Source organism: Ranitomeya imitator, chromosome 6, assembly GCF_032444005.1.
Source record: "Ranitomeya imitator isolate aRanImi1 chromosome 6, aRanImi1.pri, whole genome shotgun sequence".
In the NCBI taxonomy this organism is placed as follows: Eukaryota; Metazoa; Chordata; class Amphibia; order Anura; family Dendrobatidae; genus Ranitomeya; species Ranitomeya imitator.
This window is the reverse complement of record NC_091287.1, coordinates 246,584,709-246,609,451: the sequence shown is the minus strand read 5'-3', so window position 1 is coordinate 246,609,451 and position 24,743 is coordinate 246,584,709. Positions and strand designations below refer to the sequence as shown.

The 24,743-nt window shown below is 42.4% G+C and overlaps 1 protein-coding gene across 1 annotated transcript in view; it reads left to right on the top strand.

The window, feature by feature from the left end:
• TMEFF1 (transmembrane protein with EGF like and two follistatin like domains 1) overlaps positions 1 to 24,743 on the top strand; it is a 262,625-nt gene that overhangs the window by 167,185 nt on the left and 70,697 nt on the right. Inside the window, exon 5 of the mRNA XM_069730570.1 lies at positions 8,313 to 8,409. Coding sequence (XP_069586671.1) covers positions 8,313 to 8,409 — 97 coding nt within the window. The remainder of the gene's footprint in view (positions 1 to 8,312; positions 8,410 to 24,743) is intronic.

Sequence of the window (24,743 nt, the reverse complement as noted above, 5' to 3'; positions counted from 1 at the left end):
CGATGGTCCGCCAAAACACAACTGATCCAGTGCACGACGGACGCGACGTGTGGCCATCTGTCACGATCCGTTGGCAATACAAGTATATGGGCAAAAAAAGCATCCTGCGGGCACATTTGCAGGATCCGTTTTTTGTCCAAAACTATGGATTGCGACGGATGCCAAACGACGCAAGTGTGAAAGTAGCCTTAGGGCTAGGGTTAGGGTTGGGGCTAAAGTTAGGGTTAGAGTTGGGATTAGGGTTAGGGTTTGGATTAGGGTTGGTATTAGGGTTAGGGTTGGCATTAGGGTTACGCTTGGGATTAGGGTTAGGTTTGGGATTAGGGTTAAGGTTAGGGTTGTGATTAGGGGTGTATTGGGATTAGGGTTAGGTTTGAGGTTAGGGTTGAGATTAGGATTAGGGGTGTGTTGGATTTAGGGTTTTGATTAGGGTTATGGTTAGGGTTGACATTAGGGTTGTTTTGGGGAAAGGGTTGTGATTATCGTTAGGGTTAGTGATTAGGATTATGGATCGGGTTGGGATTAGGGTTAAGGGTGTGTTGGGGTTAGGGTTGGAGCTAGAATTGGGGGGTTTCCACTGTTTAGGTACATCAGGGGGTCTCCAAACACGACAGCCAATTTTGCGCTCAAAAAGTCAAATGGTGCTCCCTCCCTTCTGAGCTCTGCCATGCGCCCAAACAGTGGGTTACCCCCACATATGGGGCATCAGCGTACTCGGGATAAATTGGACAACAAATTTTGGGGTCCAATTTCTCCTGTTACCCTTGTGAAAATAAAAACTTGGGCTACAAAATCTTTTTTGTGGAAAAAAAAATATTTTTTTATTTTCACGACTCTGCATTCTAAACTTCTGTGAAGCACTTGGGCATTCAAAGTTCTCACCACACATCTAGATAAGTTCCTTGGGGGGTCTAGTTTCCAAAACGGGGTCACTTGTGGGGGGTTACTACTGTTTAGGTACATCAGGGGCTCTGCAATCGCAACATAACGCCCACAGACCATTCTATCAAAGTCTGCATTCCAAAACAGCGCTCCTTCCCTTCCGAGCTCTGCCGTGCGTCCAACCAGTGGTTTACCCCCACATATGGCACATCAGCGTACTCGGGATAAATTGGACAACAAATTTTGGGGTCCAATTTCTCCTGTTACCCTTGTGAAAATAAAAACTTGGATGCTACAATATCTTTTTTGTGGAAAAAATTTTTTTTTTTATTTTCACGACTCTGCATTTTAAACTTCTGTGAAGCACTTGGGCATTCAAAGTTCTCACCACACACCTAGATAAGTTCCTTGGGGGGTCTAGTTTCCAAAATGGGGTCACTTGTGGAGGGTTTGTACTGTTTAGGCACATCAGGGGCTCTCCTGTGGTGCGCCTAAACAGTGGTTTACCCCCACATATTGGGTATCGACGTACTCAGGAGAAATTGCACTACAACTTTTGTGGTCTAATTTCTCCTGTTAGCTTTGTGAAAATAAAGGGGGCAAAAAGATCATTTTTGTAGAAAAAATGCGATTTTTTTATTTTCACGGCTCAACGTTATAAACTTCGGTGAAGCACATGTGGGTTCAAAGTGCTCACCACACATCTAGATAAGTTCCTTAAGGGGTCTAGTTTCCAAAATGGTGTCACTTGTGGGGGGTTTCCACTGTTTAGGCACATCAGGGGCTCTCAAAACGCGACATGGCGTCCAATCTCAATTCCTGCCAATTCTACATTGAAAAAGTAAAACGGCGCTCCTTCACTTCCAAGCTCTGCGGTGCGCCCAAACAGTGGTTTACCCCCACATATGGGGTATTGGCATATTCAGGAGAAATCGCACAACAACTTTTGTGGTCTAATTTCTCCTGTTACCCTTGTGAAAATAAGAATTTGTGGGTGAAAAGATCATTTTTGTGTAAACAAATGCGATTTTTTATTTTCACGGCTCTACGTTATAAACTTCTGTGAAGCTCTTGGGGGTTCAAAGTGCTCACCACACATCTAGATAAGTTCCTTAAGGGGTCTAGTTTACAAAATGGTGTCACTTGTGGGGGGTTTCCACTGTTTAGGCACATCAGGGGCTCTCTAAACGTGACATGGCGTCCGATCTCAATTCCAGCCAATTCTGCATTGAAAAAGTCAAATGGCGCTCCTTCACTTCCAAGTTCTGCGGTGCGCCCAAACAGTGGTTTACCCCCACATATGGGGATGGGGTATTGGCGTATTCAGGAGAGATTACATAACAAAATTTATGGTTACATTTCTGTTTTTACACTTGTGAAAATAAAAAAATGGTTCTGAATTAAAATGTTTTTAAAAAAAAAGTTAAATGTTCATTTTTTCCTTCCACATTGTTTCAGTTCCTGTGAAGCACGTAAAGCTTCTTAAATGTGGTTTTAAGCACTTTGCGGGGTGTAGTTTTTAGAATGGTGTCACACTTCGTTATTTTCTATCATATAGACCCCTCAAAATGACTTCAAATGTGATGTGGTCCCTAAAAAAAAAAAGGTGTTGTAAAAATGAGAAATTGCTGGTGAACTTTTAACCCTTATAACTCCCTAACAAAAAAAAATTTTGTTTCCAAAATTGTGCTGATGTAAAGTAGACATGTGGGAAATGTTATGTTTATTAACTATTTTTCATGACATATCTCTCTGATTTAAGGGCATAAAAATACAAAGTTTGAAAATTGCAAAACTTTAAAAAATGTCACCATATTTCCGTTTTTTTTAATAAATAATCGCAAGTAATATCGAAGAAATGTTACCACTAACATGAAGTACAATATGTCATGAAAAAACATTCTCAGAATCAGCGGGATCCGTTGAAGCGTTCCAGAGTTATAACCTCATAAAGTGACTGTGGTCAGAATTGCAAAAATTGGCTCGGTCATTAAGTACCAAATTGGCTCTGTCACTAAGGGGTTAAAGAGAACCTTTAACTTCCTTTATTGCTATTAAACTGCTCCCAATGTCATGTTAGTGATGCACACTGTATCACTAACAGGTTTGCCTCAAGCAAAACATCCCAATATTACCTTCGGTTACAGCCATAGGGGTGGGCAGCTCTAGCTTTTCTGTCATGGTCAATCAACTGTATTTTGAAATTCTCCACGCCTATCGTATTAGCATTCCTTCCCATCACTGCTCCCTACGTCACCGCAATTTCCCATCACACTCGGTGCTTGAGCAATGACGCTCAGCTTGGCAAATTGAGGCCGTTTCAAAAGTAAACCAGGCGCTAGGCCTTTAATAGGTTTTGGTCCCAAGTAAAATTTTACAGACATATTCACTACGTTGACTTTTTTAGATCATTGACTTACATTTAAAAAAAAACTATACCAAGTAATTAATATCAGTATCCCCTTAAAGAGTTTGGCCACTACTTTTTTATTCATGGCCTATCTGATTAGTGAGTTTGTGACACCCGGCATCTAACCCCGACTGATCGGTTAATACCGGCTTTAACAAGAACTGTGGCCAAAAAATAGCTGCTCTGTGAAAACTATAGGGACTGCGGTGTGTACTGCAGATCCACCTCCTGTTCATTGTAAAAAATATATATATGTAGCATTTGATTAATATCGTCATCCCCTTAAAAAGAATGTCTGCTATATTTTTATTGATGGCCTATCATTAGGACAGGTCATAATCTGAAAAACGAAGACTTTTTTAGTATACATCTAGCCTTAGCATCTACATTAGTAAATAAACATAACATCACCTAAAAAAACAATGAGGATGAAATTTGCTTAGTCTGTGGTCCGTCCTAAGCATAAAATAATGTTCTATGCCTAAAATATTCTCTTACTTTTTGCTGTATGTTTTTTTTTCATTGTTGTCCATTAAGGTATTACACAAACACATTTCCATACATAAGGTTTTCCTGTATAGCAAAAGAGATAAACTACAACTGTCGGGTACTGTCCAGTAATTTAGTAGATATTTCAGGTTTCTAATTCTTAAATCTGAATGCATAAAAGGATAAAAATGCAAAATAACATTTATTCTCCAACTGCTGTGGTATCAATCAAAAACAGATAAGACATCGCAAAATATATGGTGCCACTTCAAGCAGACAAGTAACTTCACAAATTATTACAGTTCAGGAAAGATTCCAAGGGGTCCAAAGGACGTAAAATGCATAATTGTATTTTTAGTGAGTATTTTTTGTCAGGTTCTTCCCAAACAATTGACTAATGGAGCCGCCGCACCATCTTAAGTCAGAACAGCCACTAAATTATCAGTGTTGGAATAGGCGCAGTCAAGTGTCACCACAAAAATGCTAGCCCTTGCTGCTAGACATATGGAAATTTTGACAGTAATTGGCCGGTCTGAAACATAATAATCAAAGTAACTGCATTGGTCACAACACTGGGTGAACCTTTAAAAGAAAAGGGCTCTTGAGTGGCATTGTAAGCTCCCAGGTGGCACTGACATAGCTCATAAAACAGTTGTGGTTGATATTTCAGATTGTCATTTTTGGGGGGCTGAGTTCTGTGTATTAATAAGTCTTGGGTATAACATATCATTTCTGTCTAAAACTGCCTGCCATTAGTATGAAGTCTGTTAGGTCTCTTTAACTTCCCAGGCAATACCCCTTGGCACAAACACATTTGTGGAGCTAAGAAGCATCACAATTGCCAATTCTTACAGTGATGATTCAATGTGAAACTTCATAGGGTCATATTTTAGGAGAAGGTCAGAAAACACTGTTTTCTTTCCTTGGGGTTAGTTGAATTATATTTTTGCATGTTTGCTATGGGTAAAAACATGCAATATTTGCAAGGGATGCTTCTGGCTGGTATACACCTGTTGGCAGCATATCAGGTTTGTAGCTTGCCACAGACACTGTTCTACTGATGAAACAAAGGTCTTGAGAATAATTTGACCTATTCATTTTTTCTTATCTCTTTGCATCTTGTTCATCCTTCAATTTTTCAGTTTTTCTATTATTTTCACTCTTAAATAGCAGAAGTCATGCATGAAAAACACACTAAAACGGAATGATTTATTCATTTATTTTATATATATAATATGCAGAAAATGCAGCAGAGCAAGAATGCTTTCAAAGACTGAAGTATTAACAGTTTATGTTTTGGAAATTAACAAAAAACACAGTGTTCAGCCAATGAGTCTTAGTGCAGCAGATGAAAGACACATCATGCTTAGTTCTCTTTGAAATTGGAAGATGTCCAGCAGTGCCATCAGCTCAGAACTGGCATCACAATGAGTTGGAACCAACTACACCCATCTATAGTTCAGAGAAGTCTGGACTTCTGGACTTTGTTATGGGAAAAAAGCCACCTATGACATGACTCAATTATGCATGAAAACATAGGACCTGGTTTGCAGAAAAATGACAGCAGTGCGATTTTATAAGTCACAATTTGAGATATTAGGATGTAACAGAAGTCAGATTGTTTGGTGATAGGTTGGAGAGCAGTACAATAATGAATGTATGCAGGCTACAGTGAAGACTGGTGGAGGTTCTTTGTAAGGCTGGAGTCACAGCATCACACCAGCGTATCACATTCTATGCAAGAGCATCCAATGCGATATTCTAATGACCCTCGGCTTCTGCTCTGCTGCGAGTGGGAGCCGAATGTCATGCTATTGTGCTCCAATGCTCTCACATGAGAGGATCGAAGCCCAGCTGCTGGTGATGGCGTATATCGCACCACACTCTGATGAAATCTGAGCGCTGTGCGTTGCCACTCACCCATAGACTTATATGGATTTGAGTGAGTCAAGACTTGGCCAAGTCTTGGTGCCATTCACAGCATACTGCGATTGTTCTCACTTGCTGATTAATAATGGCAAGTATTTCCACACCTGCCTACAACTTTTGGACAGTACTGTACATGTGTATATATATATATATATATATATATATATACTGTATATATATATATATATATACAGTACAGACCAAAAGTATGAACACACCTTCTCATTTAAAGACGTTTCTCTATTTTCATGACTATGAAAATTGTACATTCGCACTGGAGGCATCAAAACTATGAATTAACACATGTGGAATTATATACTTAACAAAAAAGTGTGAAACAACTGAAAATATGTTTTATATTCTAGGTTCTTTAAAGTAGCCACCTTTTGCTTTGATGACTGCTTTGCACATTCTTGGTATTCTCTTGATGAGCTTCAAGAGTTAGTCACCGGAAATGGTCTTCCAACAATCTTGAAGGAGTTCCCAGAGATGCTTAGCACTTGTTGGCCCTTTTTCCTTCACTCTGCGGTCCAGCTCACCCCAAACAATCTTGATTGGGTTCAGGTCTGGTGACTGTGGACACCAGGTCATCTGGCATACCCCATCACTCTCCTTCTTGGTCAAATAGCCCTTACACAGCCTGGAAGTGTTTGGGGTCATTGTCCTGTTGAAAAATAAATGATGGTCCAACTAAACGCAAACCGGATAGAATAGCATGCCGCTGCAAGATGCTGTGGTAGCCATGCTGGTTCAGTATGCCTTCAGTTTTGAATAAATCCCCAACAGTGTCACCAGCAAAGCACCCCCATACCATCACAGCTCCTCCTCCATGATTCACGGTGGGAACCAGGCATGTATACTCCATCCATTCACCTTTTTCTATGTCGCACAAAGACACGGTGGTTGGAACCAAAGATCTCAAATTTGGACTCGTCAGACCAAAGCACAGATTTCCACTGGTCTAATGTCCATTCCTTGTGTTCTTTAGCCCAAACAAGTCTCTTCTGCCTGTCCTTAGCAGTGGTTTCCTAGCAGCTATTTTACCATGAAGGCCTGCTGCACAAAGTCTCCTCTTAGCAGTTGTTGTAGAGATGTGTCTTCTGCTGCTGCTAGAACTGAGCTGCTGTTAACCTGCAATTTCTGAGGCTGGTGACTCGGATAAACTTATCCTCAGAAGCAGAGGTGATTCTTGGTCTTCCTTTCCTGGGGCGGTTCTCATGTGAGCCAATGTCTTTGTAGCGCTTGATGGTTTTTGCCACTGCACTTGGGGACACTTTCAAAGTTTGCCCAATTTTTCGGACTGACTGACCTTCATTTCTTAAAGTAATGATGGCAACTCGTTTTTCTTTACTTAGCTACTTTTTTCATGCCATAATACAAATTCTAACAGTCTAATCAGTAGGACTATCAGCTGTGTATTCACCAGATTTCTGCACAACACAACTGATGGTCCCGGCCCCATTTATAAGACAAGACATCCCACTTATAAAACCTGATAGGGCACACCAGTGAAGGGAAAACCATTCCCGGTGACTACCTCTTGAAGCTCATTAAGAGAATGCCAAGAGTGTGCAAAGCAGTCATCAAAGCAAAAGGTGGCTACTTTGAAGAACCTAGAATATAAGACATATTTTCAGTTGTTTCACACTTTTTTGTTAAGTATATAATTCCACATGTGTTCATTCATAGTTTTGATGTACAATTTTCATAGTCATGAAAATACAGAAAAATCTTTAAATGAGAAGGTGTGTCCAAACTTTTGGTCTGTACTGTACATATATATATATATATATATATATATATATATATATATATATATATATATTGTAATGCAAACCAAGAGCTTGAAATCATAGTTTTGTGATTTTCCAAGTCCATCAGTGACATATATGTGACATGATGCAAATTCCTTCACACGTCCATTTGATTTGTGATGGTTTTGTTCAAGTAATTAAATCCTCTTTCTCCCCTGAGCTGCATGCAGTGCTCATTTTGTATTCATGGCAACACAAAACAATTCCAGGGGCTAAACTATTATATAATGCAGGTCACTAAGCCGTAATAGCGATTAAATTATTCTCTAATATATGGGCCATTCCCTGCTTGCTGTGTGCCTCCGGAGCGTCACTTACATCTCAATGTATTTATTTTGCTTTTAATTTAATGCTATTTATGTACTAAAAGGTCCAATTATTACATAATTTCTAGTGAGTAAACATACGGTAATGATTGCCTGTATTTGGTGATGTTCAGTTGGAAGCACAGACCTTTCTGTCTGTCCTGGCTAATACACAATTAGAAGCACGTCGTCACTAAGGCGACGTTCACACGTTCAGTATTTGATCAGTGTTTCAATCAGAATTTGTAAGCCAAATCCACGGGCACCATGTATCAGCCACTGTCTGTATGAACTCAGCCACGTATGTTTGACTCTGAAACGCCTGGCATTTCAGAGAAAAACATACTTTAAAAGCCAGCTGGAACTGAGCAGATATACAGAATAAGCAGATCATAGTTATAGACAAGTATTGGTATTTGCTTATAAATATTGGTACTATTATCTGAAGCTTCATGAAATGACTTCATCCTTTTTGTTTTGCAGAATACGAAGGATCTGGAACTGAGGTTCATAGGAAACATCCTAAATGTGGTGCTTGCAAGTATGGTGCTGAGTGTGATGAAGATGCAGAAGATGTGGGGTGAGCACAATTGTTCTTTCTTCATGGCATCTATCAAAGCTCAAATGTTGGTCTGTGTATAAACCCCCACACCACAGCTCTCTATATACATTGTATAGTGCCAGAAAGCAGCTGATCATGTTGGGGGCATGGTTGGACTAAGAGGCACGAGGCCAGTTGTCCTGTAGTGATAATCCAATGATAAAAAAATGATCACATTGCTGGAACAGGTGCCAGCAGAGTGCGGCTCATTCATAGCATTACCACTGCATCCACATGTAGTTAGTTAGTCCTGGTAGTCCCAATTGTCATTATGAGTCCAGGGCCGGCGTCAGCACCCGGCGCACCGGGCAAATGCCGGGGCCCTGGGGAGAGAGGGGGGCCCACTCACGCTGTCATAGATACAGCTGGGAGAGCAGAGCAGGAGATAATGTGCTCTCTCCGCCCACAAAGTCACTGCTGGCTGCATTCTCTTAACCCCTATGTGCCAGCTCTGACACAAGCATCTTCTCACTCAGTCAGTGCAGCCAGGCAGGCACACATAGGGGTTAAGAGAAGGCAGCCAGTGTGACATTGTTTGTGGGCGGAGAGAGCACTTTCTCTGCTCTGCTCTCAGCCCCTGGCTGGCTGCCGTGCTGCTGAAGATATGAGGCTGATTCAGGAGGAGCTCCTAGTCCTACCAGTGCCTGAGTGAGTGGCGCTGCTATATACTATGTGGGCTGCGCTGCTATATACTACGTGGGCTGCGCTGCTATATACTACGTGGGCTGCTCTGCTATATACTACGTGGGCTGCGCTGCTATATACTACGTGGGCTGCGCTGCTATATACTACGTGGGCTGCGCTGCTATATACTACGTGGGCTGCGCTGCTATATACTACGTGGGCTGTGCTATATACTACGTGGGCTGCTATATGCTACGTGGGCTGCTATATGCTACGTGGGCTGCTATATACTACGTGGGCAGTGTTATATACTACATGGCTGTGTTTATATGCGATCATGAATCGGGGTATGTGTTAAAGGGGGGGCCCACTGAGACTCTTTCGCCCGGGGCCCTCAAAAACCTGGAGCCGGCCCTGATTATGACTAACCCTGGGTTGAATATAGTTATTCAGTCCAGAATAAGGCTTTAATGTGCTAGAGATTTCTTTCACCGTAGTGTGTTTTTTCCCCTTTAATTTACAATGATAGTAATGTACAAGATCATTTTGGTAAAGACAGGATTAGGAAATGCTTTTTAAGAAAAGAGCATGTGCACATCGCCATTTACGTTTCTTCGTAGTATGTTTATAGACATCTTCTAACACTGAAAAATCTATAATTCTGGTCCGTGTGACATACAGACTCCCCGGTGACCATTACATAAATGGTTTCTGGGTTATGATAGGTGTAATGACTTTTTGGCTGTTAAATGAGCTACTATCAGATCTAAAGGAAAAACTTTTATTCTCTATAAAGGCTGTAGATTAAATGCGTTGGAGAAAACGACTATCAAATGTAATTTCTCACATATTTTCTTGTCTTGGTGAAATATATTTAACACGAAATTTTATTAGCTTTTCTATACATTGCAAGGTTAAAACCTATTATTTGCCCCAACGAGGGTCAGCAAGTACATGCAAGGACAACATCAAAGAGGTTCTCTTGTGATACAGTGTAGGAAATGGAGCCAAGCAGCAAGTCTCTCTCAGTGATCTATTTTACTAACGACGCGTTAAAAAATAAAGTTCAGTAAATTATTCATTCATGTTCTGTGAACATTTAGTGCTCATCATACCTTGCTTCATCTAATATATGTTGGCCATCATTTTATTTTAAGAAGGTAGTAAATGCACTGGTGGACATGTATTAATAAAAAATGGACACATAGAACTTGTGAATAAGAGGCACTAATTATCCTGGCCTGGCTAATTAACTGGCCAGGGTTGCCAGTAGAACATCTGTGTGTGGTTTACATATACTGATCATTTCTCTGTTTTTGCTCCAAAATATCATATAATGTAAATCTACTAGTTCAAGCACAGTCTCAGCTTAAGGTACCCATAAATCACGGCTAGCAGTCAGTTGTATATCTTTCTTTCCCGACTCACCATACACATACAGGTAAAGCTAGACCAAGCGTGCATGTCTTTTCAGTGGAGAAAGCTAATGCCAGACACCACTGGTGGCACCTTATCTTACCACAGGAACAAAGGTATCAGGTGTTGTAAGAAAGCCGTTACTCCTGCAACATCATCTGGTGGGCCCCAATACAAATTAGATGACTAGCCAGACTGGCCAATTTAATGAATTCAGCTGATGTTATTCTAATATAGTACATTCAAAAGTTTGAACACACTGGCTCGTCCAAAGGTTGTCCTTGCTTTTACTGGAGCGTGCATATTGTAGATCCATATTGTAGATCCATACTGATGGTTTGGGATGAGTTGGACTGCAGAGTGCAGGCAAATAAGCCAGCAACTGCTCAGCAACTCTGGGAAGTCCTTCAAGACTGTTGAAACGCCATTTCTGGTGAGTACCTAATGAAGCTGTCATCAGAGTGAAAGGGGGATACTTTGAGGAAATTAAGGTTTAATATATATTTTCGTTTGTATCTCACATGTTTCTTTAGTCCTTGTTTTCATATGTGTACCTTTGTGTTGGTGCCTTCAGGCTGAATCTACAATGTGCACATTTAAAAAAAAAAACGAGGTTGGAAATTGCATGAAAGGCGTTCAAACTTTTGATCAGTACTGGGGTGGAGTGGGAGGATCCAATCTAACCCAAGAAGAGGTGCGAAATCGGCTAAATAAGATTAAAATAGATAAATCTCCGGGTCCGGATGGCATACACCCACGAGTACTAAGAGAACTAAGTAATGTAATAGATAAACCATTATTTCTTATTTTTAGGGACTCTATAGCGACAGGATCTGTTCCGCAGGACTGGCGCATAGCAAATGTGGTGCCAATATTCAAAAAGGGCTCTAAAAGTGAACCTGGAAATTATAGGCCAGTAAGTCTAACCTCTATTGTTGGTAAAATATTTGAAGGGTTTCTGAGGGATGTTATTCTGGATTATCTCAATGAGAATAACTGTTTAACTCCATATCAGCATGGGTTTATGAGAAATCGCTCCTGTCAAACCAATCTAATCAGTTTTTATGAAGAGGTAAGCTATAGGCTGGACCACGGTGAGTCATTGGACGTGGTATATCTCGATTTTTCCAAAGCGTTTGATACCGTGCCGCACAAGAGGTTGGTACACAAAATGAGAATGCTTGGTCTGGGGGAAAATGTGTGTAAATGGGTTAGTAACTGGCTTAGTGATAGAAAGCAGAGGGTGGTTATAAATGGTATAGTCTCTAACTGGGTCGCTGTGACCAGTGGGGTACCGCAGGGGTCGGTATTGGGACCTGTTCTCTTCAACATATTCATTAATGATCTGGTAGAAGGTTTACACAGTAAAATATCGATATTTGCAGATGATACAAAACTATGTAAAGCAGTTAATACAAGAGAAGATAGTATTCTGCTACAGATGGATCTGGATAAGTTGGAAACTTGGGCTGAAAGGTGGCAGATGAGGTTTAACAATGATAAATGTAAGGTTATACACATGGGAAGAAGGAATCAATATCACCATTACACACTGAATGGGAAACCACTGGGTAAATCTGACAGGGAGAAGGACTTGGGGATCCTAGTTAATGATAAACTTACCTGGAGCAGCCAGTGCCAGGCAGCAGCTGCCAAGGCAAACAGGATCATGGGGTGCATTAAAAGAGGTCTGGATACACATGATGAGAGCATTATACTGCCTCTGTACAAATCCCTAGTTAGACCGCACATGGAGTACTGTGTCCAGTTTTGGGCACCGGTGCTCATGAAGGATATAATGGAACTAGAGAGAGTACAAAGGAGGGCAGCAAAATTAATAAAGGGGATGGGAGAACTACAATACCCAGATAGATTAGCGAAATTAGGATTATTTAGTCTAGAAAAAAGACGACTGAGGGGCGATCTAATAACCATGTATAAGTATATAAGGGGACAATACAAATATCTCGCTGAGGATCTGTTTATACCAAGGAAGGTGACGGGCACAAGGGGGCATTCTTTGCGTCTGGAGGAGAGAAGGTTTTTCCACCAACATAGAAGAGGATTCTTTACTGTTAGGGCAGTGAGAATCTGGAATTGCTTGCCTGAGGAGGTGGTGATGGCGAACTCAGTCGAGGGGTTCAAGAGAGGCCTGGATGTCTTCCTGGAGCAGAACAATATTGTATCATACAATTATTAGGTTCTGTAGAAGGACGTAGATCTGGGGATTTATTATGATGGAATATAGGCTGAACTGGATGGACAAATGTCTTTTTTCGGCCTTACTAACTATGTTACTATGTTACTATGTTACTATGATTTAGTCCATCTTACCAACTAGGAACCAACTTCAGTAACTGCTTCTTACAGCAATGGTTGTGTATCTGTGCTCTGTCCTGTGGTAAGGTAAAATGTTAGGTCATGTAGTGTGTCACGTAGGACAAAAGGTCAATGGATTGACAGAGCCTTCTCAGCCAAAGTATGTTCACTCACTAAAAACTTAGAGTTCATTCTAATTGTGTCTTCTATTTGTAATTTGCCGTGACCCTAAGCCAGATCCTAGGACAATGTATGGTGAAAGTTGGACCCCATTGACTTATAATGGAGTCCATTGGTGTTTAATTGAGGTTTCCATAATTTTGATAACAGAGGTGATAAAATCTTTGGCGAGTACTCTGAATGGTTATATGAGCATTATTTCACTTGAATAGGATGTTTCGTGGAGGCCATCAATTGAAGGTGTCTGTTCGTGCCTGATGCCCTTTAATACTGGAGGAATATTTCCATGATTTTTTCTGTCTTTGTATGTCTGTAATATCAATTTTCATTACATAAGACCCAACAACACTGCCCCTTCTAAAGCTTTTGAAGGCAATAAATATAGAAAAAAAAGTTTATTTGATTACATATTAATGAAGGCACAGTAATATCTCATGAGCAGGGCTACTTTTCTTGCTTACTTTGACAAAATATTCATCTCTAAGAACTGGATCAACTCCTGGTTTGGCACCATAAAAAAAGTGACTCATGCATAGACTGCAATATAGTTGAACTCAAACTTATAGCATAGAGTGATGATACAGTTACCATTTATTGTTACCATTATTATATGAGACAGTTGTTGGTTATCTTGTGATAACACTGACATCTGTTTCACTTATGAAAAGTTATCAACATAACATTGGCCAGCCATTGAGGCTGCGTCTGTGTTCCATCACTGGTTTGATCTACGGTATATAATTTATCATTGGTCAGTATGAATATACTATGCCTCTTATTTACAGACAGTGGGAACCTAGCTCAAATCTCAAAAGGTGCTATAATAAAAAGAGGTAGGAACAGATAGGTAAACAGGCTTATGCCACCATTTTTACTTTTTAAAAATGTGAAAATGGGTAAGCGTCATGCCCTGAGTCAAACTGTGCCTCTCGAAACATATAGATTTTTCCAGGAATTGCTGCTCAGAATTTGTTACGCGAAGTCTGGAATACAGTATGAAAAGTTTGTAAATAGCAAACAGAGTGCTGAATTATTCTTATATTTGGAACTACATTGTAATAAGGTAATGAGAAGGAAAAAATCCAGCATGCGCAGCAAGGTTTAGTAAAGTTAAAACGTGACTTTTAATGCAAAATTAAAACAAAAAATAGTTTTAAAAAATGTCAAAAAAGGAGGAAGGAAAGGGGACGGGATTAAAGGATCTACACGTTTTGAGCATTGTCAGGACTAAGAGCATGTGCTTGAAATGCATAGACCTGCTTCCCCCAGGATTCTTTAACCCCACCCCTTTCCTTTTTAACTTATTTTTTGTTTTAATGCCGCAATAAAAGCTATGTTTTAACGCTTCGGAAGCCTTTGCAGGTGTTTATGTTAATTATTCTAATTTACTGAGATAATGACTATTGGGTTTTCATTGGCTGTAAACCATAATCATCAACATTAACAGAAATAAACACTTGAAATAGATCACTCTGTTTGTAATGACTCTATATAATATATGAGTTTCACTTTTTTGTATTGAAGAACTGAAATAAAATTATTATGATATTCTAATTTTGTGAGACACACCTGTATGTTGGTGTTGAATGAGGGATTTATAGTCTTGAGACCTGCTTTTCCATGAACACCATCTTAACCTCACATTTGAGTGGCAGAACATTATCATTAACTTGCGTTGGCCATGCTATAATGATAGAAATACAATCTTGTCAGATTCTAGGGCCAAGATTATTATTGATGCCGTGTATGGCAGAGTTACAGGATAACATGATGGACAGTAACAATGTTGGTAATAACGAACAATTTCAGTTCACTTGGCTTTAAACTGCCTTGAGGCCTGTGGGACTGTCAACCCATCCTCTGACTGCACTGAATGTAATCAAATTGTGTTCACATTGTGTGTGAAAAATGAGATCTGTAACCGAGTTATTCTCTGCCCTCACAAATCATTTATTATGTCACATTGAGCGAAACTCTCATCCATATAAAGGTGTGTAAAATGCATCTAATTGGCAGAAAATGGAGGACAATGCCATCTGCATGCATTTATCTCATATTCCAGCAGGCAGTGTACGGGGACAATCGACAGAGCATGCCTGCTTCTTCTACTGCATGAGACTCCTTCACACGCGATCAAAATACATAGTAATCAGTGTCTTAAGATGTCATACGGGAAGAACGCAAGTAGTCACCATCTCTGAAACATGAGCCTTCAGCCATACATAACTATGTGACCTAATGTAACCTTGTTAGCTCGGGTCAGCCATATTTATCTGCATGTGCCTAGTCCTTCTGTCTTGAGGGATGGTATATGTGACGCCCAGGAGACCGGGATACCCAGCACCGGACCAATGGAGTCTGTCTCTTGAGGGGGATGTCACGGGTGGCTTGACCCGGTGCTGTGGCCTCAGGCAATGCCAGTGTAAGGGGTATCATGAGGGGACAGGCACTTACTTGATCAGCAGCAGGTTCTCCCAGCGGTGACGATCTCGATCCTGGATAGATGGCTATTGTCCAAATGAAAGACTGAGGCACTGAAACGTTTAACCAGTTTACTTTAACATAAAAGGATTTACAACCAGTCCTGTCACCGGAGTCTGTATGGGAACTCTGAGTTACTTTGACCCTGCCGGGGTCTTCGCCTCTTATTGTGCGCAATTTCTGTGTGGCCCTGCTGCTGTATGTGAACTGGCTGCCGGCCCAATCTGTCCCCTCCGGGTCCTGGTTCGACGGGCAACCCGAGTCCTTTTATCGGTTTACCCCCTCTGGGAGTACCGCTGAACTCTGTGTCTGTTGCTGCATCCGACCCTAGTGAAGCTGATATCACCTCACGTTTTTCCGGTTGCTGTATTATATATAATGAATACAGCCACGGATCCGGTATCCGTCTTTGCGCCTGTTCTGGGTAGTGATTAATGCTACCCGGTTCTCACAATGTCCTTTTTCTCTATCCCTCTTCTCCTCAGGCCGGTGATTTAGGCCTGGTAACAGTCACAGGGCTGTTAGAGATTCAACTGTATGACCTCTCACTATCAGCTCCTTGGCCCAACTGCCATTTCTTCTCTCAGACCAGAATGGATCAAGGGGAGTCTCTGGAGCTCCCCCTTCTGGCCGGAGGTGGTAGTGCAGTCTTGCTATTTTAGTATTTGTACTTACTGTCAGTAACTATTTTTGTGGCAAATACCCCTAGGGGTGCCACATTCCCCCTTAGTTAAGAACAGTACTCCGGGACTGTGGGACAATAACATTTTGAAATAACAATTAATATGTACAGAGTCTTAAAAATGAAAAGTTACAAAAACCACTCAAGGAAACAAAAATAGAGTTCTGTAAAAAGTCACTTCAAATAGCGTCCATTAATACAGTTCTATCCTTGAAGGTATTAGGAACGGCACTGTACTTAGTGTCCAGGAATTTAGTTCCATTTTTCCAACGGAGTTATCAATATAAAGTCTAAAGAAAGTTCAAAAAGAGCAAAAAGCAAAGTTCAAAAAGCAGTCTTTCCGGAGCTTTGATTTAGTGCCTCCGGGCTGATAAAAAGTTCAAGAATATGCAATAAGTTCATACAGACAAGTCTCTGTAGGCACTGGGCTTAAACGTTGCAGACTGATAGCAATGACTATACTACATTTTCTGTTTAACTATATACGGCATAACATATATACAATTCACATTATGAGCTTTATAGTTGGTAATCTGCATACCTGGCCGGTAATTGACCCTGGGTACTACGCTGTGATCTACGTAATAGCGGTGTCTCTTCATGTGGTGTACTACTGTCTACTGCGGATGTAGTATCTGCCCGCTCTGCTAAAGATAATTCCACGACTATGGAGTTGGCAAGTCCACCGTGAATGGGATTACTCTGACCAGGAATCTGTTCTTCCTGGCCTGGAACCTCCTGTAGTACGGGGTCAGCCTCTTCCTGTCTTGGGACTTCTGGTATTGGGTTCGGTGTTGGGTAAAAGGCCACCATGGGAACCACTACTGCACCATGGTATGTTAGTAGGGTTTTGGGAAAGTCTCCTATACAGGTGTGATACACTTCCTCTTCTTTTTCCTTTACTGGTTGAACCTGTATGGGTTGAATAACTTCTGGTTCTGGCTGGACAACGTCTGGCTCTTTCAATGCTTCCGGACATAATTTAAGATTGTCTCTTGACACTAGTACAGATGTTAAGCCTCCATTTTTGCTAATGAGACACATTTTAGGATTATCCACTCTTGTTGGTAAAACTGTGTAGGGTACGGCTTCCCACTGATTGTCCAGTTTATTGGTTCGACGATTTCTCTTGAGCACTTGGTCACCCGGTCTTAATGGGGTCGCTAGAGCATTCTAGTTGAAAGTTCGCTCTTGTCTTTCTCTAGTTTGCTGAAGGCTTCTTTCCACACTCTCTTGCACTTGGCGATACTGCTTTTGCCGTATGATATCCCAATTGGAGTCTTGAACTTCTGCGTCTGGTTTCAGAATTCCCATTTCTAGATCGATTGGTAATTGGCCGGGTCTTGCACGCATAAGGTAAGCTGGGGTGCAGTTGGTGGAGCTCACCGGGACATGATTATACAGATCCACCAAGTCAGGCAATTTCTCTGGCCATTGATTCCTTTCTGTCTCAGGTAAAGTCTTTAGTAGGTCTATTACAATATGGTTCATCTTCTCGCATAAGCCGTTTGTTTGTGGATGATAGGCCGTCGTCCGGATCTTTTTGCAACCATACATATTACAGAATTCTCTGAAGATCTCTGATTCAATGGCTGTACCTTGGTCGGTGAGAACCTGTTCCGGATATCCATGGGGTCTACAAAAGTACGTTTGGAACGCTTTGGCTGCTGTTTTTGCTGTCAGATCTTTTACGGGTACTACTACCAAGAAACGTGAATAATGGTCCACGATGGTCAAGGCATAGACATAGCCGGACCGGCTTGGTGTCAACTTCACGTGGTCCATGGCTACAAGTTCAAGTGGTTGGTGATTATGGGCTGCAGTGGTGCTCTTTGGTTCTTTTGATCGTTTCTTCTGAGGTTGCACGGGCCACAATTTCTGCACCACTGTTCGATTGATTTTCTCATCCCGACCCAATAAAATCTTTCTCTTAGAAGTACTTCTAACTTTTTCCAACCGAAGTGACCAGCACCATTATGGTAAGCTTCGAGGACCATCTTCACATCTTGTTTAGGCACAATAATCTGCCAAACCAATTCATGTGTTTTCGGATTGGTGTATCTTCTACAGAGCTTCCCTTGATACAGGAACATTTTGCCTCTCTCTTTCCAGAGTTGATGCGTCTCTTCTGGGGCATCCTCATAGGGATATGCACTTTGCTCAGTCAACAGTTCCTTCACCAACTTCACAGCCGGATTGCTGTCTTGGGTGTCAGCCCATCTATGGTGTGCTAACGGATTAAAATTCACCTCTTGTTGTTTCTGATAGGTACTTGACTGATGATGTTTTGCCTTGGGACGATGGAAGGCTGGTAGTTCAATTTCTTCAAGCTCCCCCGTATCCTCTTCTACATCTCTCAAGTGTGGCATCCGGGATAGGGCATCGGCATTTCCATTCTTGCGACCTGCTCGATACTTGATTATGAAGTTGTAATTAGATAACCGGGCTATCCATCGCTGTTCTAACGCACCTAATTTGGCTGTGTCCAGGTGGGTCAACGGATTGTTGTCAGTATAGACAATAAATTCTGCAGCGGCCAGATAGTGTTTGAAACGCTCCGTCACAGCCCAAACTACTGCCAGTAGTTCCAATTTGAAGGAGCTGTAATTTTCTGAATTTCTTTCAGTAGGCCGGAGCTTTCTACTTGCAAAGGCGATGACTTTCTCCCGACCTTCTTGCTTTTGTGACAGCACCGCTCCTAGTCCCACATTACTGGCATCGGTGTAGAGGATGAAAGGTTTATGGTAATCTGGGTATGCCAGAACCTCTTCTCCGGTTAGTGCCTTCTTTAGTTGTTCAAAGGAGTCTTCCCTTTCGTCGTTCCACTGAAAAGGAGGGTTTCGGTTTGAAGGTTTCTTCGTCTGCCCTACCAAGGTGTCTTGCAAGGGTGCTGCCAACTTGGTAAATCCTTTTATAAATCTGCGATAGTAACCCACCAATCCCAGGAATTGTCTCACTTCTTTTGCGCTGGTAGGTCTTGGCCAATCCCTTATGGCGCTTATTTTCTCGGGATCTGGTGCTACTCCCTCCGAACTCACGATGTGTCCCAGGTACTGTACCTTTGGCTTGAGAAGGTGACATTTGGATGGCTTGACTTTCATGCCATACCTGGATAAGGCTTCGAACACTTCTGCCAGGTCTATTAAGTGTTGTTCGTAAGTCTTTGAGTAGACGATCACATCATCTAGGTACAGGAGGACGGTCTCGAAGTTCTTGTGTCCGAGGCAGCATTCCATCAGCCGCTGGAAGGTACCGGATGCGTTGCAGAGTCCGAACGGCATGCGATTAAATTCACATAGACCCATTGGTGTGGTGAATGCCGTCTTTTCCTTATCTCTCTCAGCCACAGGGACTTGCCAATACCCGCTTGTTAAGTCTAAGGTGGAAAAATAATTAGCAGATTTCAAAGCAGTTAAGGACTCTTCTATCCTAGGCAAGGGGTAGGCGTCTTTATGGGTGATGTTATTAATCTTCCGGTAGTCTACGCACATTCTCATGGTTCCGTCCTTTTTTTTGACAATCACTAGAGGGGCCGCCCAGGGGCTACAGCTGTCTCTTATTACCCCGGCCTGTTTCATTTCCCTCAGCATATCTTTTGCACATTGATAGTGAGCGGGCGGTATGGGTCTATATCTTTCTTTTATTGGGGGATGGTCACCTGTGGGGATTGTGTGTTCTACCCCTTCTATCCGTCCGAAGTCCAATGGGTGTTTACTGAAGACTTGTTCATATTCCGTCACTAGCCTATACACCCCTTGTTTTTGATGGGTAGGTGTTGAATTTATGCCCACGTGTAGCTGTTGGCACCAATCCTCCATTTCTCCATCTGAGCCATTGCCTTCCACCTGACAGGTTGGTTCTAAGGGCTCAATGGTTGTGATGGCATTGTTGTCAACAGTATATAGCTTTGCCATTGTAGCATACCTTGGCAAAGTGACCTCTTCCTCTCCACAGTTCAAAAGTCGTACCGGCACTCGTCCCCGGTGTACCTCGACTATCCCTCGTGCTGTGAGTATAGTGGGCCTGCTGTCGGTGTACACTGGTTCTATTAAGGCTTGATAATCTCGTCCCTTAGTACCAATGGCTGCTCTACACCATACCAGCATTTCTGTTTTTGGTGGGATTACAATAGACGTTGGATCACTTACCCTCACACTGCCGATTTCTCCACCTGCAACTTCTACCTGTTGCCTTAACATCAATACTTTTATTTCTCTCCGGAGAACTCTCTGCTGGCAGGATTGGGCAGTTTCAGCAATTTGCTGTAAGACAGAAATGACTTCGGAAAAGCAGTTCTCTAACACATTCATTCCTATCAATACAGTTGGTTCACAGTTCCGCCGGTCAACATCAACAACAATTATACCCTGTTTCTTCAGTTCTACTTTACCAATCTTTATGGTCATCTCCCTGAATCCTAGTTTCGGTACCAACTTACCATTACTGGCCCATATATCTAGTTCAACATCAGAGGGCCCTTTATCAATATCTGCATCAGCCCAGTACCTCTTATAAAGGATATACGGTATAGATGAAATCTGGGAACCTGTGTCCAGCAAAGCGTTGAGGGGAATTCCGTCCAGCACGATAGGGATAATGGGTCGTCCTCCGATGTACCTGTCGTGCCAGGGTGTTGGGCCTTGAAAGTTCATTCCTGCGAAGCGGCCCGCATTCCCAGTGGATTCCCGTTTAAATCACAATCTCGTGCAAAGTGGCCCGGCTGCTGGCAACGGCGGCAAATGGGCTGTCCATCCGGTTGGTAGCGGTCGCGGGGTCGTCCTCTCCATGTCGGGTATCTCCGGGGTCTCATCCATGGAACATCCTCTCTACAGTTTGCCAACTCCATCTTGTGTCCTCTCATCTCCTGCATGGTTTTAGCCATTGAAGCAACAACATCAGCTAAAGAGTCAAGCTTTTGTTGAAGAGCCTCATTAGTACTGGGCCCCAGGGGCTTAGCAATGGCCCCAGACATAGCTGATGTCACTGGCACTCCCTGTTGTTGAGGTGCCTCTGCCATGGGTTGCGCAGGATCCTGATCCCGAGGTGCCTCTGCCAGCTGGAGACGTATAGCGCTCTCCTTTAATTGGGCAAATGTCAATTCAGGGTTCTTAAAAACAAGCATGCTCACATGCCCCCGGTGAGAAGGGGTGTAGAGTCCCTCAATAAATTGATCTCTTAGCAGTTTATCCGCTCCGGTGTTTAAAATGGGTTCAGCCAGTGTAAGTGATTTAAGGGCTTCCTGCAGGTTTAAGGCAAAGTCTCTCACGCCCTCATTAGCTTTTTGTTTGCAACTAAAGAATCGTATTTTAGCTTTGCTGCTGGCCGTGGTTTCAAATGTAGCTTTTAATCCAGCAAATATGCGTTCAACAGTGCCTTTTAGATCAGCTGCCCATGCTGTGACTTCTCGCTTAGCATGGCCACTTAACTGCATCATCAGGAGACTAACACGCTGAACTTCACCCACAGGGAACATGTCAAAATGGGCCAGCATCTTTTCTCTGAAATCGTCAAGGGTATTAGGCTCACCTTCATACATTGGAAGCCATGGGCCACCCGGGGTATATGGCATCAGCACCGGCATGATGGGCGCCACTCCTTGCACCGCTGCGCTGCCGGACTCTCTATTGACACTCTGTCTTTCAGCTGCATTAGCGTTGCCGAGTGCTGCGGCGTCTCCGTGCTGCGACATACTGTGCCCCCTTAGTTAATCCGGACCCTTCCGGTCCTCCGCTTCCGTCGGGATAGTGTAGATTCGTTCCGCTGTGCAGCAGGATCGATTTTCCCCTTGCTCTGATGTCAGAGCGCTCAGCTTGGTGCCGCCCACAATGACACGCCCCCTGCTGCTCCCACCCACCGCGCTCTGTAATGGCAGATTCTGAAGTTTTTCAGTTAGACTGGGGCTCAGGTGATGGCGTAGCTCAATTAACAGTCTCGTGCCTAACGGTTATGAAGTGATTACCTCAGGGGATGGCGGCCATCTTTACTCCATTATAACCAATGGGGAAAAGTCACTTTCAATAGTTTTCAATGGGGAATGGATTTTTCTTTAATAAAGTCAATTTTCAAGATTTTTCATCCCAGTTTTCACAGTTTTGGGCTCCAATCACGGCACACAATACCCGGTATACGGGCTGGCTAGATCCTGTTCGTGACGCCAATTGTCACGCCCAGGAGACCGGGATACCCAGCACCGGACCAATGGAGTCTGTCTCTTGAGGGGGATGTCACGGGTGGCTTGACCCGGTGCTGTGGCCTCAGGCAATGCACAGTGTAAGGGGTATCATGAGGGGACAGGCACTTACTTGATCAGCAGCAGGTTCTCCCAGCGGTGACGATCTCGATCCTGGATAGATGGCTATTGTCCAAATGAAAGACTGAGGCACTGAAACGTTTAACCAGTTTACTTTAACATAAAAGGATTTACAACCAGTCCTGTCACCGGAGTCTGTATGGGAACTCTGAGTTACTTTGACCCTGCCGGGGTCTTCGCCTCTTATTGTGCGCAATTTCTGTGTGGCCCTGCTGCTGTATGTGAACTGGCTGCCGGCCCAATCTGTCCCCTCCGGGTCCTGGTTCGACGGGCAACCCGAGTCCTTTTATCGGTTTACCCCCTCTGGGAGTACCGCTGAACTCTGTGTCTGTTGCTGCATCCGACCCTAGTGAAGCTGATATCACCTCACGTTTTTCCGGTTGCTGTATTATATATAATGAATACAGCCACGGATCCGGTATCCGTCTTTGCGCCTGTTCTGGGTAGTGATTAATGCTACCCGGTTCTCACAATGTCCTTTTTCTCTATCCCTCTTCTCCTCAGGCCGGTGATTTAGGCCTGGTAACAGTCACAGGGCTGTTAGAGATTCAACTGTATGACCTCTCACTATCAGCTCCTTGGCCCAACTGCCATTTCTTCTCTCAGACCAGAATGGATCAAGGGGAGTCTCTGGAGCTCCCCCTTCTGGCCGGAGGTGGTAGTGCAGTCTTGCTATTTTAGTATTTGTACTTACTGTCAGTAACTATTTTTGTGGCAAATACCCCTAGGGGTGCCACATATAGAACAAGAATCATGTATAAATTCGCCAAAAGCTTGACATTTGCTTACATATTTTGGTCACATATGCAGGATGTCCTAAATAATTATCAGAAGACGTGTAGGTGTACCAACACAAATATATAATGTGCCATAGTTATTGGAATAACCTCTGACAGCAGTGGGATCTTTCCATTAATAACATACAAGGCTGCGTAGAGTTTCATGTTCTCTTCTAGTCCTTCAGCAATGTATCGGCTGGTATACGGGAGCATTTACGCTAGAAACACTAAAATAGGGAAATGCTAGTGGTATTCAATTACCAAAAATAGATGTGTAGACAGTAACGTAGTGTAGGTTACCAGTGCTCAGGCAAGGCAAGTTCCTTCCACCAGTCCAGTATTGAACGCCTTATAGTATAGCCCAAGCTCATGTATTGTAATTTGAGTAAAAAATACTAATGTAATTATAGTTTGTGCTTTCACGGCTTAGTTTTTTCAGCTTACTTTCATAAATTTTAAAAGTATAGACATTTTTTTCTTTTCTTTTATTACATTTTTATGTAAGCTTTATTACCCTACTCTATTCCAAACCCTTGTCCTAAACCTAACCCTTTCCCTTAAGTCTAACCCTAAACCAATCTCTAAACCTGACTCTAGCCCTATGTCTAAGCCTAACCCTAAAACAATCCTTAGGGTATGTGCACACGTCAGGATTTCTTGCAGAAATTTTCCTGACAAAAACCGGACATTTCTGCCAGAAATCGGCATGCGATTTTACCGCGTTTTTCACGCGTTTTTGGCGCTTTTTTATGCGTTTTTTCCCAAATGCATAGAATAGCGGGAAAAACGCAGAAAATCCGCAAAATTAATGAACATGCTGCTGTTTTTTTTACCGCGATACGTTTTTTTCACGGAAAAAAACGCATCATGTGCACAAAACATGCAGAATGCATTCTAAATGATAGGATGCATAATGTATGCGTTTTAATGAGTTTTTATAGCGTTTTTACAGCGAAAAAACACGAAAAAAACGCGAAAAAACCTGAACGTGTGCACATATCCTTAGCCCTAACCCTAGTTAGAGTTAGAAAAATTGTAAAAACAGAAACGCAGCTCTTTACAATGAGGGAAGTCAGATTTGAATCATGTGCAGAGCACTTGATTCAATACTGCCTTCATTTATTATGTGTTGCAGCGTATGCAGAGCTCAGCAGTGGACATTAGTTTGTAATTAGCTGCTGTACTCTGCATATTCAACAATTTCATTATTCTGAGCTTTATTATTTCGGTCCCTGCCTATCCAGAGCGCAGCAGCTGATGAAAAACTCATCCCATTTGCACCACTCTGTATAAGCAGTTCCAGGCAGGTACGTACTGTGTGTTTGCAGGAGCACATCAATTCACAAAGTGTGCGGCATGGGGAAGAGCCCCTTAGAAAGTGGCGCTGGAAGTAACTGCCTCACATTATGCCTCTACCCATGATGCACTACCAAAAGTATGTTCTTAACATGCTCAAATTATACAAACATCTAAATACACCCTCAATACCATTTTATTTTCTCCTATGTGTTTCTACTACCTA